The 18,461-nt window shown below is 35.6% G+C and overlaps 1 protein-coding gene across 1 annotated transcript; it reads right to left on the reverse strand.

Moving 5' to 3' along the window:
• Window positions 1–1,729: 1,729 nt before the first annotated feature.
• On the reverse strand, window positions 1,730–2,422 carry LOC104644674 (uncharacterized). Its single transcript, XM_010314827.2, has 3 exons — window positions 2,094–2,422; window positions 1,922–1,988; window positions 1,730–1,807 (listed from the first exon to the last, which is right to left on the reverse strand). The coding sequence occupies exons 1-3, from the start codon at window positions 2,420–2,422 to the stop codon at window positions 1,730–1,732; spliced, it is 474 nt and encodes a 157-aa protein (XP_010313129.2).
• Between the last annotated feature and the right edge of the window lie 16,039 nt (window positions 2,423–18,461).

Here is an 18,461-nt window from a genome sequence, read left to right on the forward strand (position 1 = left end):
TCGCTTAGAATTCTTTTTAACGGATGTCCAATGTTAGAACTCGCCTTAATGCTACTTGCCGGACCAAGGAGGTAGATAATAGGAAAAGAATTATCAACATAGATTTAGTGTATACTATCTAATAGGCTAGTATTGATTGGTACGAGGTAATAACTTAGTCAAATATCGAATACGATACTTAATATAAGGTAAAGATAAAGGCTAGGATAGCATCACACGTAGCCGGACCAAGGTTCGGAGTGAGATTTTCTAGATGTCGGGCCAAGGATTTAGAAATACGTAACTTATCACATTGCATGCAAGATACGAGGAAAGAATTGTTATAGTTAGAATCATCAAGTTATGAACCTGTGGGAACACATAAACCCTAGTTACTTTGATTAATCGATTAAACTCAAACATTCGAAGCTGTTAAGTGTCTCTTTCAATTTCGTTAGTTATTTTCATTCATTTAGAAATAGAAACCCCCCTTTTTATTGTTTTTTTTTCAAGGAAGTAATTGAGCGAACAATAGTAAAAATAGGTTAAATTTAAGTCTAAACTATTTTCCTCGTGGGAACGATTCTAACCACACTAGTTGGGTTATTTACTTGACACGACCGCCTTACTTCTTATTTGAGAAGTAAGTTTGAGCATATCATCCGCCTTTGTATATTATTCTTGAGAATTTAGGTCAAACGTAGTTCAAATACATAGAAATATTAAAGGGATAAATGTTGTAATCGAGGCCGACATAGACCACCTACGTATCTCATTCTTAAGAATTTAAGTCAGACGTAGTTCAATACAAGAGTGATATAACTTTAACCATAATAATTACAAACAAATAAAGCAATTATAGGGAAATAACATAAATTTAAACTGAAGCTTAGCACGTAGTATCTCCTGAAAGCATCTAGTTGATTGGTTTCGGCCACGCGGAACCTTCCATCTCTCATAAGACCAAAGCGCCTCCTAATAATAATATCCGAACCATGTAGGTTCCTTGCCAATTTTGTGCAAATATTCCTTTGTACTAATCTTGATGAGGAAAAATGTGCTTATGGACCAACTGAACGATTTCAAAAATTATTTCTCTTACTCAATTGTGAAAAATGTGAATCATTCTTTGTTGATATAGTTGACCATAAAATATGGAAACCATTCTCTTCTCGTAGATCAATTTCAACTGGTCAATCTGTTTGCTAACCCACTCAACTTTACTCAATTCTACTTCTTTGATGATTCTCAAGGAGGGTATCTTTACTTCAGCAGGTATTACTGCTTCCGTTCCATAAAAGAAAATATGGAGTATGTCAGATTGATTTTCTAACAGTCGTTCGATAACCCAAAAAACCATACGCCAACATCTCATTCCAACCTCTGTGATTGTCTATCATTTTTGTAATGATCTTCTTGATGTTCTTATTGCAGCCTCTACAACTCCATTGATTTGAGGACGATAAGAGGTTGAGTTTTAATGAGTCATTTTAAACTGCTCATATATATCTCTCATCATGTTACTATTTAGAGTTGCACCATTATCGATAACGATGCATTCTAGCACTCCAAATCTGCATATTAGATTGTTTCGAACAAAATTAGCTATAACTTTCTTTGTCACCGACTTGTATGAAACTTCTTCCACCCACATAGTGAAGCAATCTATAGCAAAAAAAATGAATCTGTGACCATTGAAAGCGGCTGGCTTTATCGGACCGATGACATCCATGCTCCAAACTACAAAAAGCTAAGGTAAACTCGTAACATTAATTTCATGAGGCGGCACTCGAATCAAATCACTGTGCACTTTACTTTTGTGATATTTCTGCACAAACATGCAACAATGATTCTCCATACATGTCCAAAAATAACCGGCTCGAAGGATCTTTCTTGATAAAGTTGGCCCATTCATATGCGTGTCACAAACTACAGCATGTACCTGTTCAATTAGTTTTGCAACTTCAACAACATCGACACACTTGAGAAGACCAAAATCGGGAGTCCTCCTATAAAGGATTTCTCAACGTAGAAAGAAATTGAGAGCCATATGGCATATCAACTTCTTTTGGTTGGATGTAGCATCTTCAGGATAAGTCCCAGACTCCAAATACCTCTTTATATCAAAATACCATGACAAACCGTCCGATTCTACTTGAACATGTGAACAAAGGACTTGATGTTCTTTCAGCTCTATATCTAGAGGATCAATATAATCAGTATCTGGATATTTGATCATTGAAGTAATGGTGGAAAGAGCATAGGCCAACACATTGTGTACTGTGGGAATATGTCTGAACTCGATCTTACGTATTCTTTTACACAACTTAAGTACATATTGCACGTAAGGTATAATCTTTGGGTTCTTCATGGCCCACCCTCCTTGAACATGATGAATCAACATATCTGAATCTCCAATAACCAACAACTCGTGGACATTCATGTCGATGGACAATTTAAATCCAAGAATACAAGCTTCATACTAAGCTATGTTGTTCGTGCAATTCAATAAGAGCTTAGCTTCCATGGGATAGTGTTGAAAAGATTCTTACACTATGACCGCATTAATACCTTTACCTTGGTAATTTACCGCTCCATCAATGAGCAATCTCTAGCCAAGATATATTTCAAAAAATATCTTCACCCACAAACGATACTTATTGATTGTGAAATAAGTCTTGAGCGGTTCATAGTCTTTTTTCAATAGGATTTTTTGCAAGATAATCATCCAAGGACTATGGCTTTATCGCCTTTTCAGTCACTTACACAATATCAAATTCGCACAGCAACATTTGCAAATTAGCTAGCTTTTTGGTCGGCATTGCCTTCTGGAAAATATAATTCAGCGAGTCCATTATAGAAAAGAATTATATAGTATAATAAGACAAATAATGTCTCAACATCTGGGCACGCCAAGTATAAGCACAACACATTTTCTCCTACATACTATAACGATACTTGTATGGAGTAACTTCTTGGTTATGTAATAGATAGACCTTTCCTTCTTTTCTTTCTTTTTGTGTTGACCAAGAACGCATCCGAATGAACTATCTGAGATTGACAAATACCGCAAAAATGGACTCTTTTCTCACGAAGGAACCAATACCAGTTGATTGGACAAATAGTTCTTGATAGTATAAAAAGAAGTCTGACACTCTTCAGTCCACTTTGTCGAAGTGTCTTTCTTCAATAGCTTGAAGATAGGTTCAGACACCACAGTTCATTTAGTTATAAATCGAGTTATATAGTTCAACCTCCCTGAGATACTCATCACCTCCTTCTTAGTCCTTGAAGGAGGTAACTCTTGAATTGACTTAATCTTGGAAGGATCAAGCTCAATATCTCTTCTGGTGACTATAAATCCCAACAGCTTGTTGGCTGACACCCCAAAAGCATATTTAGCATAATTTAACTTCAAGTTATACCGACGCAGATGATCAAAGAATTTCTTCATATCCGTCTTGTGGTCCGAACTCTCCCGGGACTTAATTATGATGTAATCTACATATACCTTGATCTCCTTTTGAATCATGTCATAAAATATGGTCATCATAGCCCCCATAAAGGTAGCACCAACATTCTTGAAGCCAAATGGCATCACCATGTAATGATATATACCCCATGGCGTAGTAAAAGCTGTCTTTTGTGCACCTTCGTCGTCCATAAGGTTCTGATGATAACTTGCGTAACAATCCACAAATGACTGCATTTCATGCTTAGATCAGTTATCAATTGGAATATGAATGTTTGGCAACAGAAAATTATCCTTAGAACTAGTTTTTTTGAGATCTTTGTAGTTGACACAAATTCTGATCTTCTCAACTTTTTTGGCGACTGAAACAACATGGTCCAACAAAGTCGGATATTGTGTCACTTCCACCAGTCGATACTCAATTTGCTTTGCCAGCTCTTTTTTATCTTTAAACTCAATTTGTGCTTGAACTTTCAAACCATTTTCTTTTCCGAACTAAACCCTGGATTGATCTACAATTTATGAGCCACAACATTGGTACTCACCCCTAGTATATCATTTAAATTCCAAACGCACACATCAATTTATTTAGCGAGTAAATGAATTATATCCTTTCTTAGAGTTACATTTAAGTGAACACTAATTTTTGCCTCTATGACACATTCTTGGTCTCCCAGATTTAAAGATTAAATTTCCTCTAAATTTGGCTAATGGTGATTTTCAAATTGCACAAACTCTTCAGCAATATATTACACTGCCTGATTTTCCTCTTTGTATTCATCAACCCCTTTATTACAACCCTCATTTTGTTTGTTTAGCTCGTGAGATGACATGACATTCACAGGTTTAAGACTTATATTTCTGAAACCATAAATAGGCAAAGGTAGGGAAGTAGAATATAGCAAATAATTAAGAAAAGTTTCAATAAAAGGGGCTTTTAATTAAATTGGGAAAACAGCACAAACTTTGGCCATGGTAAGGTCCATGTTGCGTTTTAAAACATCACAAGAAAATTTGAAAGTTCAATTAAGTAAAATGATGCATCTCGGGCCTCTTCCGGACAACCACCGATTTAAATATGCATCAATGATGCAATTCTACCAAGGATTTCGGAGAATCTGGGCATGGAGTTCTAATTCTACAACATCCACCCGAGCTTAACATCACGAATACATACTAGCTCGACCTCTTCCTCAATAACAACATCGATCTCCTCGAAAAATCCACAGATTGGTTTTCCAAGGTCACATTCTTGGCAGACTCCAGGACTGGGTATGATTGATAAAAATGTGAGATCGGCTTAGACAATACTTAATCATTTCTCTTCTTCATCTTCACATAATCATTTGTCGGGGTGTACCCCAATCTATATGTAGCTACTTTGACGGGGACTAGAATAGGCTCAACAATCATTTGGCAATTCCTTCCCAATCCAAAACCAAGTTCTAACCCATTGTGCAGCAACGCCGTGGGATCATCTTGTATACAGAAGGCATAGGAGACTCTGGAGCTAAATCGTCATTGGTGGTATTTACCATCTCCACCCTATGGAAATCTATACCTCGTGAAACTTCATTAATAATGGAGATTTGGCTGCCGGAATGACTCCCTTTGCCGCGAATAAGCAGTTCTTCGTCCTTCCAAATAAATTTCATTATCTGGGGAAGAGTAGAAGGCTTAACCTTAGCCATATGTATGAAAGGACTTCCCAGAAGAAGATTATAGCTGGTGTCGATGTCCAAGAAATGAAACTGTGCACTGAACTCTACCGGGCCCACTTGGATGATCATATTTACCTCTCCAAACATGTTTCTCTGTATTACGTTGAAGGCCCTTACATTGAATTAATTTTTTTCTAGCTTCCCCAAGTCAAACCTTAACTGCCTCCGTGTGAACAACGGGCGAACGTTCAGAATCCATCATCCACCAAGACGCTATTTATAACCTTGTAGTGGCATACGACAATGATGAGCAATGCCTTGTTTTGCGACCTCCCTTCAAAAGGAAATTTATCGTCACAAAAGTCAATCCAATGCCCTGGATAACTTGGTTGATTAGAGACGCCACGTTATCATTGCTTGTGCCACGGGCGTACGTATCATCAACAACCTTCATCAAGGCTTGTATATGATATTGGGAGCTTATCAGTATGTCTCACACAGATATCTGGGCTGTAGTTTTCTCCAAACGCTTAACAATTGAATAATATTTTGCCTGGATCATTCTCCAGAATTGCTCTGCTTAACCATCGCTTATAGGAATCTTTCTTTGATCATTCTTCTGTCCTCCAGAAGACAACTCTTTGGGAGAATAAGACCTCCCAGATCAGGTCGTACCCTGAGCGGTAGAGGTTCCAATCATGAACTTTGGCCTAGTAAGATCTTCGAATGGCACCAAGGCAACAACCTTTGCAGTTGTGAGGATCGCGTAATCCTTTTTCTATTTGACGCTCAGCGAGGCCACATCCCTTTCCAATTCTTCATGGACAATTAGAGTTATCATTTTAGTTACGGACTAGTCATCATCCGTATCTATCATGCTTATGCCTTCATGATTTTGGAAATTATTGGTGTTGACATTGGGCGCGGCTGCTTGAAGAGAAACCACCTCTTGGTCTACCAGATCTCGAATATTGTGCTTGATGTTGATGCAGTCCTCAATATCATTCTCTGACATAAGTGGCCTTACCCTAGCTGCTTCCTTTCTCCACCTATAGGCGAACTCTCTATAAATTTCAGTAGATTTTTGTTTCATCTTTTCCAAAGATTATCAAACAATAAATTCCTTGGCCGAGGCATTCCAACTGAGCTATCCCTGCATAGACTTCGACTCAAGATCCGCATCAATAGAGCTTCATCTCTACCAACCCCGACAAGTTGGTCATAATAGGCCCTCAGATGGGACATAGGATTCCCTATTCCTTTTGAAGTATTAATCGTGGGAATCTTGAACCCTTCTGGGAGGTCCAGATTCGGATAAATGCAAAAATACTCATAGTTTAAACAAGGTATGTCAGAGATGCTTTCAAATTCTTTTATTGCTTTTCTGATTTCTTCCTATATATCCACTTTCCCTTCTTCCTTCACCCTTCATTCTCTTTCATTTTCCTTTTTGTTGTCCAGCTCAAAACCATGCATGTCGTGCTTAGTTGGGATGAGAATCTGGAAAGTTGTTTTTTTAGGTAGAGGTGGAGCTACGGAAGGTCTTAGGGCATTCTAGGTAGTCTGGTAGTGTTGCTTATAAGTATGAAGATTGGTATTTGGATTTAAATGGTAGTGGAGTGTTTTGGGATTGAAAGTATATTATCTTTTATTTTGTGGTGGTGGAGCGGTTTAATGTTGGGTATTTTGAGGATGAGAGACATTAGGGCGTGGTTGTTTTGAGGAGGTGGTGTTTTGTATGAAGCTGAATCATATTGGGGGTATTGAGCAGTAAGGTCTACGATGGAAGGATTCTGAGAAGGTGTTGATGGCAGATTCTGAGCTAGATACATGTTTAAAGAAGAAAAGTAAATAGGAGGTCTTCCATTAGCAGCATTAATATTAAAACCTAGTGGAGGCAGATCTAGTCTCCTTTTACATCTCCACCCTCATTTCCACAATCTGTTGCATTATTAGAAGAATCAATTCATTCTTGTCCACTATGGTGGGTTGATCCACCACAACGTCAATGAGAATTAATATTTCATTGTTATCTCCCAATAATGCTATCCTTTGTTTGAATCTTTTCTGGGAAAGAAATATAAGGGACCTTTGGATCTGGTAAAATAGGGATGATCTGCCAGCTTAATTGACACATATCAGTTTTAAAGTACCTGAGGAGGAAAAAAACTTAAAGGCAGATTTGTCAGTATGAATTCAGGATACCAAATCCATAATATCACACAGAGAGCTAGGAAAAACACAAAACTTGTGTTGTTTGAGGATATCTTCAACGCACGAGTAAGGATGGAAACAAATTTTCAACAAGTAGGAGTTTGTATGTTTTTTAAATTCAAAGCTATCTCAAAAATACTAAATCTCATTTAGCTCTGGTCTTCTTGTAGGTAATCTTTGACATCCGTTGATTTGGTCTTTGATCTTCTTTTATCATGAGAAGGGGAGAATGAATTTTTTTAAATATAGGGGTCGAGCATTGACAGGATGCCTAGGTATTTAACAAAGAGTATTCAGGCCCAACGTTGTTCGAGTTAAAGAAGGAATAGTTTCAATTCAATCTTATGCTTACAAGAAAATTCAAGATAAACAACAAAAAAAAGTGACCCATCTCAGTCGTTCTTATTCTTGTTGAAGTATTAGCCATGAGGAGCAGATTTGACTTGAATCTTTCCTGTGCTGATGAGATGTTCCATGACTTAGCGGAATGTTGAGAAGTTTTTGATGTTATGGTCTTCAGTAGTGCAATACAGGTAATGCTTCTGAACTTCGTACCGAAGGGAATATGGCATGTCCATGCCTTTGAAGAAATGGGTGAAGACTCCATTGTTTACTGATTCCGAATAGATTTCAAGCATCATTTTCTTTAAAGGTTTGAATAAGCAGTGATAAAATATAGTCCTCTCAATGACTTGTATTCCAAGCCGTATGTCCCCAAATGTTCTAAATACTGCCCATGCCAAGCAGATGGCAGACTGCATTCTTGAACTCTATGCATTTTTCTACCATATGCTTCTTCTGGTTGTGATGACACTCTCAAGTTATGCGGAGGTCCCCTGATCCCGCCTGGGAGGATGCTCTCTCTAGGTCCTCAACATATACTTAAATCGAAAATGCTTGAAAATGAGAGCACACGCGCTATTCGGTACTCTTGTGGATGTACTTTGAGGGTAATTTTCTTGTCCCCTTTTTCCATACGTCTCTCGAGAGAAGGTTTGCAGGCAAACACTTCCTCATAACTTTTTGCAACGTTCTCTAACTGAGGTGTCTCCGAAGGAAATAGTAAGTCATATAGGTGCTTCCCATGCTGTTTCCATATGTCGATCATCTCTTCTTTAGTTGGTTCGGTCTGGATACTCTTTCCTTTGTCCATAGCAGTGATTTATACTTTTCTAATATGGTAGAATAATATTTTAGGATTTAGATTGGATTTTGCTTTTGATTAAGAAACTCAAGACTCGAATTTTTTTTTTGACTTTGTAATAGTGACTTGTATATTTTTTGAAAATTTCTTAAAGGGAGTGGGTAAACGATATCTTCATTAATAGCAACACTGCACATAGAAAGTTAAACACACAAGTATATAGACAAATATCGCATCCCAAACATAGAGGGTACCATTTTGTGCCAATGGTAGGTGTAGCGCATTTGGATGATGTACACTTGGAATTAAACTAGGTAATTAACCCCACACCCAAATAATTTTACAAATGAATAATTAATATTTATAAGGGGGAATAAAGGAACTAAATATGAAAGTCCATACCCACGCAGGGTAAATTCAAATGTACGAAAATGCAATAAAGACAGACCAACGCAGGGCCTCAAAATCATAGAAAAACCCACACAGGGGCGAAATCCACTATGACGTCCCTGATGGCCCTGCTCCTCCGCTGATATCCTAAATATTCTATTGTTGAAACATGCATCGTAGTATCAACATGAAACCTTCACTCAAGCATAGTTTTTTTCCCAGCTCTCGAATTTCATCCTTTATATCTTATCTCTGACCCACGAGTCAAATTCATCATAACCGCGTCGTAGATTTTCCACTTCTTGAGTTTCCTTATGAAAAGCATGTTGGTTTTCAATAAACTTGCTATACATTTCTTGGGCTTCGCGTTTTACCTCCCATAGTTCGATTACAGCTTTGGCCTCCTTGTCTTCTATACAGCGAAAACTTTGCGGGATTTGAGAGGAGATACATTGTATGTTATATTTAAACCAAGATTTGTAAGTCACATCATATCCGGCGTTAAATTCATCTGCGGAAATGGTATCTTTATCCTTTAACTTGGCCCCTTTACATGCTCTCTGCATTTCTGAAGCATTATGCACTTTGTCATCCCCAATATCATACACATAGGTGTAATAGTATGCTTCTGAAGGTGTGGTTTGCATCCTTCTTAAACTATTGAAGGACTTAGAAAAGTGCATAAGGACGGATTCCCCGGATACTTGCTAATGGAATCAAAAGATATTTGCACCAATTTACAATGACTTCTCTTGAGATGAAGAGATCGAGCACACATTGAAGATCCTCTTCTCTTAGTTCATAAAAAATCTGAGCCCATCTTCCGCTAGCTCTCTGATTCTCCAGGTTTGCCAAAAACAACATATCGTTCAAGTGTTTGAGGGTGTTCTTACTATCCACTGTATTCAGCTCCCGTGTCCTATGCCCTTTTGCCAGATGAACTAAAATCCACCACTGAAGGAGTAGATTACACCCTTGTAAATGTGGATGCCCTTCCTTGCACTTTTTCAAGGCTCGATATGTATATTAAGAATGACCGAACATATAGGGTATTATTTCAGTTGTCCTTCTTTCTTGTATGCATTGAACAAAGTGTTTGCGAGTGTTATGACTCAAGCATTGATACTCAGACTCGGTCCATGTGGTAAGACCATTCTTCCCAACAATGCTACGACAAATGCCAAAGGACGAATTTCATTCTACTCTTTGTTGGAGACCTTGAACTCTTTGTTATAATTAATGTAAATGCTTGCGTACCCAAACTTGACATAGATGTCCCTAAATAATATGTTAAACTCTTGGCACCACTAGACAAAATCTTTTCCTAACCTGAGACAGTCTGTAATATTCTCTACAGAAGGTTTATTGGGTATGAATAAGTCTTCTTGTTTTCTTACTATCGTCTCTAACCCTATACCGACTGTGTCAATGTATTCTCGAATCTCTTCGATAGTCGGGGTGATCTCCAAAGTTCAAAATCGAAACACTATTATTTCATTTTCCTAGTAGCTGATGAGGACCTCAATTAGTTTTGGCCAAAATTTAATGTTGATCAACTCGGTTAGCGCACCCATGTAATTTTAAGGGCTCTTCTATGATCCCCATAAAGTTAGTTAAACCACATTTTGAGTATAAGTGGTGCTTCTACGACCATGTCTAATGTTGGAAAGCGATTCATACCTACAAAACAGAAACCCACTTATGTTTACCCACCCCAACATTGGTTTCCACATGTAAATCATTAAAATGTTAAACAATATGATATATCATGATGTCGGAGACCTAGAACATGATTTGGGCGGTTAAAACTAATCAACTTAATACACCTTGGGTATTGAGACGTCTGAATCTAATGCTTAATTTTGATTTTGGTTTCTCTCAATCTAAGGATTCTAGAATTTGTTTCAAAGCGACGGTTACCCGAGTCAGACAAACAACAGGGTGAAGCTAACAAATAATGTTGGATGACCACATTCCAACTATTCGTTTATTACTTCTATATAAATACTTCAGTCTGAAAAAAGTTGTGGTAAGCCATGTAAATTCTGTTTTCCTAATTCAATTATTTGTCATTTTTTTGAAGTATGCCTTGAAAAATGCCACAATAGTAATAACAAGATAAAGAAAACAAAAAAGCAATTATATCACATAGCCAAATAAATTTAGTTTTAAGGTTATAATCCTCCAATTCCCTAGCAGAGTCACTATTTCTGTTTCATGACGAAATTTTCAGAAAATATTGTATTTTATATGAGTTTTAGTATGTTTTAGACTTTTAGAGTCGCCCCTTTATTTTTTACGAGAAAAAAAATATGTTTTCAGAAGACTTAAATAGAAAAATCATTTAGAAAACTTTAAAGGGGTTAGGGGATGCTTATTAACGTCTAAGGAAGGTTTTAAAAGCACTTAAGACGTCCGCTTACTTGCAGTTATCTGACAACTAACATAGTTTTGTTAAATGATTTAACTTAAACTTTAAGATAATCATTATTTAAAGAATTGTTTTGAAAGTGAAGTATCAATTTTATTATCTAACTGAAATTTGCCAAAATTTTATTTTTTGAGTTCTTTTATATTTTGATCGATTTAAATAAGCGATTAAACGAGATAAAGTCTTGCCAGGATTTGTAGTTTCTAACCCTATAGATAACTAAGAACAATAACAAACACATAAACGAAAGAGTAAAGGGGAGGGGGGGAGAGAGAGGGTTGGGTCCAAACCGGTTTCCGTATTCCTTGACCGGCATTTGGACCCACTTTATTTTGGGTTTTTTGATCCAGTTATCTTTGTACTTGTCCTAGTGTAATAATATGATAATCAATAAATAATAAAAGATGACAAATGCTTAAGCCCCCAAAATAACAAGAATATAAAATCTAAGAAAATAAACTTTGGTAATAAAACCCATTCTCTTCCTCTTCGCTACTTTCACTTCGGAATATGTATATCGATTTCATGGATTGACTCGATGATTCAAATTAGAGACTTTATGGCTCTCTCAACATACAAGTGAAGGAAAGAATTCATGATGTATTCAACAATATTATTTTCAGACCCTACTTCAACAAAGATCAACCATTCTTAAATTATGAATGTAACCACAAGAATCACGACTTAACACTCTTAAGTTAAAAGAAGGAGAATAGATGGGTTAGGTGCAAATCAAATATTTTTCTAGTCAGAAGGAATGAAGAGTTTGCTAAAAATAATAAAAAATTTAATGCACTAAGTGCGTACCTCACATTATACTTGCTCTTTCAAAATAGTGGAAAGGAACAAGAAATCAAGATCAAGTTTTATCCAAGTAAATGCATTCATAACATTTAAAAGATTTTCCTCCAGCATGTTTATCGAAGTCTCCTACCGTAAAAATAATACAAAATCAAGAACATAGTATGTCTTCCTTGTTAATTTTCCCCATTTCCTTTCTTGTGATCACCGCTTCTAAGATAATAGCTTCTGTATTTTCTTGAATAACATCACAAATCCATAAACCATGAATGTATTGTTGCTCTACTCTGTCATTTGCTATTTACCTATAATTTTCTACATTTTCCTTCCCTTTTCATCCTACCAAGGTATCACTCTTCTTATAGTTCACAGAAGAATCTTGATCATTCTCTGATAAAAATTGTTCATCTTTAGCATGTTGTTCTTTCTTTGAATGTCAATTTTTCAAGAGTTGTGTCATCTACTGTGAAAAAGTCTCTTATGGTGTTAGAAAAAAACTCCTCTTTAGCCTTTTTCTTTGATAATTTTCCACCATATTGCAATTCACTCATGTTATATGAAGATTCCGACTTGCACTATGGTATAAAATTACCTGAGAAAAAGATTTAAAAATAGTTTTTGACTAACCTCATAAAAGCCTATCTTAGTGAAGATTACACGAGTCTTGATACTCTTCAATGGAGAGAAGTAGGAAATGAATGAAGAAAGAGCAACACACTAAAGATGAACCATTCTCATAAGAGGATATAAAGATTGTTGTGTTTCAAGTAAGAAGATAAATATGTGGGGAGTTGTAGGAAATGAACAGGAAAAAGTAGAAAAATGAAAGTTAATGGCCAAAAATAGGGTTCATTATTTTTTCATGGATTATTGATTGTGATGTAATTCAAGTAAATGCAGAAGAAAATGCAGAATTTTTTCCATAGAAGAGGAGACAAGTAACAAAATGGGGAAAATTATGAAGGAAGACATACTATGTTCTTGTTGTTATACTGTTTTTATAATAGGAAACGTCTATAGTTATGCTGGAGGAACAAATAAAAAATATTATGATTACATTGTCATTGCTAGAATATGTTTTTCACTCTTGTCTTCCATGGTTAATGTTTATTTTACTAATGTAGGGTCAGATGCTCCTACCTCCCTACTCATGGCTAGTAAATTCCATTGATTTCAAAAATTGGCAAGTTCTCATATTCTAAAGGATAAGTATGCATTAGTACATGGAATGTATGAAGTATGGGGAAATATGCATAAACATAAGCATTATATGATGAATGTCCTTGAACATATACACATGATCATTCTTTTAACATTTAAAGACAAAAAGATGAAAGGAAATTAAAATCATGAAATATGGTCAAACACATTAGCATAAGGGACATAAGAAAACTTTGAAGAAAGATATTAATTTATTTGGGATATTATATTTCAACAAAGTAAGACCATGAGAGCTATATCGTGGAACCTGGTAAAGATATAATATTAAAAGAAGGGGAATCTAACTTCCAAGGTAGACTTCGTACATATCTTCATATGGAAAAGTGGATCCACTAAACATAGTTTGGGACTACAGTTTTGGACGAGAGACTACCCTATTTGAACATCCACTTACAACCCCTCATAATGATGAGTGTAAAGTTCAACAGAGGTCAAATATCAACATAACATAGCAAACAGAATTATTAATACCAATTGACATACTTTTATTATAAAAACGTAGAATACTCCTTGAACATAATTCCACATGGATGAGAAAACCTTTCACCAATGAGAATCATTATGTGAATAATACCTTTAATTATCATGATCATTATAGTAAGCGTGAAATCCTTTCACGATAGCACTTACACATTCGTTTAAGAATATCCATTAATCACTTATAATTATTTCATAAAAGTACGCATATCATCCTAATTAACATTTCATAGATGCATTAGTTCATCATGTGTTCATTGTTGATAACATGTCATAGACATGACTCAGTTTTACTTCATTAAAATATCATGTATAAAAATTATATCATGCATCAGAAGATTTAATAAACAATAACAATCATACTCGGATGAAACTCACGACGATTTAATTGAATTCCTTAGTCAAGAAATTGAATTTGAGATTTACTAATTGGAACATTTGGGGACCCCATGGAAGAATGGTTTTAATGTCTTAATACCCACATAACTTTCTAGACAAAAGCCCAAGAAGGATGGTGAACTGGAGACTTGAATGTTAACCCTAGCTCTTCTTATATTTTCTTAAGTAGAGGAAATTTAGGGAGGATGAATTTTGCTAAGTGTAGGAATATTAGACGAATGAGGTTTAAATGTGTAGTTTTATGTCCTAAAAACCTTATATATCGATTCAAAACAATTAGGAAAATAGTAAAGGACCTTGAAAAATTTATGTTGAACCATCTCTGCAGCTTGGACCTAAAGCCAATAGGATTTTCTACGTACCGTACTGGTCAATCATAGAATATTTGAGAAAACTTGTTTTTAAAAATCTTTTAACGGACCTTGTCTAAATCTCATAGGTATTCCTACAGAGCATAGACACAACCTGTGTTAAACAATTTTACACTTTGAAATATTACTAAGCTTGTGACATTCCTATTAGACCTTATCTTTGTCTCTTACATCGGATGGCATGCAATTCTGGTGAACCATAAAAAGCGATACTAGGACTTTATTTGAAAATTTATTACCCCTATTCCTACGATTTCCATCTATGGACTATAAAAGCTTGTATGGCCCGTAGATAGGAACTGTAGACACATTCTACAACCCAAAAACTTGTTTTCTTTATAGTTTCAAATTTGGGGTGTTACAAAGCGTGATTTATTATCAGTTTTGCTATGGATCTAGCAGAATAAAAAATTTTCGGAAATTATTTTTGTTCTTATTTTTACTACTACTAATTTTTAAATAAGGACTTTTTTTTTGTTTTATATGAATTCTCTTATTTTTTTAGTTTAAATTAAAGTTATAGAAACATAACATACCTGGAGACATTATCATTAAGTGAGTGGAAGCTTTTGTTAAAAATATTTTTCTACTTCCTTTATCCTATCCTTATGTTACTACAATTAAAGGTATAGGAGAATCTGGAGAATTTTGTGAAACCTTTAGGTTAAAGGAGGACCAATTTATAGAGGTTTGGTTGGGAATGAATATTTGAAATGCACGATGATTCCACATATTGGAATCCTTTAGGGATATATTTTAATAGAAATAGTGTCCTCAAATGCTCATTTTATCTCATTATCTGATGAAAACTCTTGCATTTCTAGTATTTTAGGATCAAGGAAAACATGAAAAGAATGTAACAATAAATATCATAAAACCTGAGAATAGTGAATAAACAAAAGCCTGAGAATCGTCAAGTTCACTTGTCGGATCGTCGATAGGCATGGATGCCAACTTTTTTTCTTGTGTGTTGACCCGTGCACGAAGGTCAAATCAGCAGAAGAGAGGAGTATTCGGCGCGTTGCCTAGTAGATATGTGAAGTAGTATTTCATCGCCAAATGAATGACAGCGCGACTATGCTAAAGGCTATACCAGAAGGCAGTGAACTAAAACACAAATCTTAAAGCTATAAATACCACTAGAATTTTAGTTTTTAAGAGAGTTGGATCATTTTTTTAAGATTTCCAAATTACCTCAAAACAATATGATATTTTGTTACCACTTTTTATATTTTACTCTCATGTTTGGAGAGGGTTTTAGGAATAATTGAATATACAAGAACATCTTCCCCATATCAAAGTGGGTATTCTTGATTATTCTTAATTTCATTAAATCAAGACTTCTTTCACTATACCTGTTTGATTTCTTGATGTGTGGGTAATAACCCCATTCTGGGTGTGCGATTTAGCAAATATGAGTTAATGTTATTGTTGGGTCTTGCGTTTGAATAGCTTAGATGTAGTTCAATTGTGATTTTATCTAATTTCTATTGTTTAATCTAATGGATTAGTCGAAAATACAAGTTCTCCATGTGATTTTAGCTTTCTCGAGAGAAAAGTCGAGAAACAAAGACCGCTAGATTGATGGCCTTGTAAGTGACTCGATAGGAGGTTCAACACTAGAGGATGAGCCCTAGTCCCATAACTTAACACTCAGATCGATATCACGATACTGAGTGGCGTAAGGCGTAGGATGGATTTCATAAGAAAAATGGGTGTCAGATGCAACCCATTTGAAATAGGGTAAGTTACTCGAGTGACAACTTATTTCAAATTAAAGTTTCGTGTAGTCTGCATTTTCAACAAATTGTCTAAAGGAAACATGTATCCATATGTCTATGTTAACTTGTATTGCATTCACATACAAATATTTCCCCTTTCATTGATGAGTTCTCTTGTTTAGTTTTCTACTTTTACTAGAATGTGACAAACCCTCATCGATATTTGACACTTTTGTGTCACCCCCTTAACTTATAATATTTTTAATCGCAAATTTATTTTGATGTAAATTTTCACTACCATTCCTATGGTACATGACCCCAACCATCGGTTGGATTACTATATGATTGACGATCGTAAACACTCGAACAATAATCATTCTTGTTGGTGACGATATGCATCAAAAAACCACCGTTGCCACGGAGTGGTACTACTTGAAAATCTAGTTCAGTGGATTTTTAAATTATTTAGCTTTAGCTTACTGATTTAACTTTAAGTTTTTTTTTTCATTTAGCTTATTTGTGTATGTAGTTCCTCTGAGCATGGATTAGAGATTGTGTAGAAGGTCGGTTGATGTAGATCAAGAAGTCGTGGGTGACTTTAAGCTTATTGTACTAGTATTTCCACTAAATGACTTGACCACCCAAAATAGCTTTGGTGCAAAAACAGAACAATGCCAAGGGTGGTATATGCCTTCTCATGAGCGGAAGAAGTCTAAGAAGATGATAGAAAATGTTGAGTTGTTAAATCAATTGATTGGATCTGATTGTAGATATTCCATCACATCAGATCAGTCCTGATAATTGTAGTGCTCTTGCTCCATCCAAACGACACATTAGGGTTACCTAGTGACACTAGGTCTAGCTTTGATAATAGAGACTGAGAAAGGACTTGCGTCGTGCCACAACGTTAACTCATGCACTATTTTGAAGGAACCCCAAAACCCCGTATTATCAGGTAATTACATATGAGTAAAATAATAGTGTGTTAGTTTTAAAGATTGAAGAGGCTTAGGTTCTCAAAAGGTGCATAATAGTGAAAAACACATCCAGTTTTCGAGTCGCAAAAGATTCTAGTATTCAAGTATATTCAAATGTTTGACTCAAGGTACCCTCTAAACCTGGAGACTATCAAACTTGACGAACTTAGGAAAGTTTTAAATATTCTCCCACCCGATCGGTGACCCCGATGGTTACCTCTATTTGAAAATCAAATTTCCCTTAGAAGTTCAGTATAACTCAGCCTAGTGAAAATTATTTTGGCGATGTGCCGAATGACCCCGAAGTCGATATGTTGTCGTCGAATTGGAAAAAGCTGGACTAGTTGTAGGCCAATGCCAAAAAGGGTATCTAAAGAATCAATCGGGATTCTGGGTTGAATATAGGAACATTAGATTGCTGGGAGAAGACAAACAAATTTTGTTGAATCACTCGGCAGTTCACATAAAGTCGCCACCTTACCTTTTATTTAATGCTACATCTCTTCAAGAATTCAACCTCGAAGAAACAACCAAACAAGGATTCGTCGCTATCCCTACCTATATATTTCTCAAACTTAACCTCTGGATTATTGTTCTATATTTTTGATGAAACATACTTTTTTATTTCAGTAGGCTTACAACCACACTTGCGTCGCTGATACCTGTTTGGTTTTCGTGTTTAATTGGAGTGTTACGTTTAAATAGTTCTTATCTTCTTTTGCATTTTTTAAGCTAATGGCTTCTTGATTTTCATTGCAAATTGACTATGACACCATTCAATTTTTTTTAAAATTTTTTTATGAAAATCTCTGCTTGTGTTGAAAGTAGATGTTCTCCTCTGTATTTAAGTATTGTTTTCGATAAATATGGATGACTTGAATAGTGCTCTCAATCAAACAAACATGATTGTGTGGCTACGATGAGATCAAATGAAGTTGCATACACAATATTTAAACTCTTTGCATCTCGTTGTGATTAGAAATTTTCAAATTGATTCTTGTGTTATGGCCGTTGCACACTAGCCGAAGTGTGACGTCTTTTTTGGCGTAAGTATCAATTCCTTGTATGATAAGGTTACCTTGAACTATGCATGAATAAACCTAGAATTTTCCCTATTAGTCTAGTAAATTATGTAATGCTTTCCCTTCAAATGATCTTAGGCAATTTTCAAGAGTGTGACCCAATTTAACATATACCTCTTTT

Source organism: Solanum lycopersicum, chromosome 11 (genome assembly GCF_036512215.1).
Source record: "Solanum lycopersicum chromosome 11, SLM_r2.1".
NCBI classification, from domain to species: Eukaryota; Viridiplantae; Streptophyta; class Magnoliopsida; order Solanales; family Solanaceae; genus Solanum; species Solanum lycopersicum.

Excerpts from the sequence above, each read along its gene's own strand:
- LOC104644674 (XM_010314827.2), bottom strand. The coding sequence starts at position 2,422 with ATGAATGTCCACGAGTTGTTGGTTATTGGAGATTCAGATATGTTGATT. Across the intron at positions 1,989-2,093 it reads TGGTATTTTGATATAAAGAG|GAGGACTCCCGATTTTGGTC; the intron begins GTATTTGGAGTC and ends AATCCTTTATAG. Across the intron at positions 1,808-1,921 it reads TTGCAAAACTAATTGAACAG|AAATATCACAAAAGTAAAGT; the intron begins GTACATGCTGTA and ends ATGTTTGTGCAG.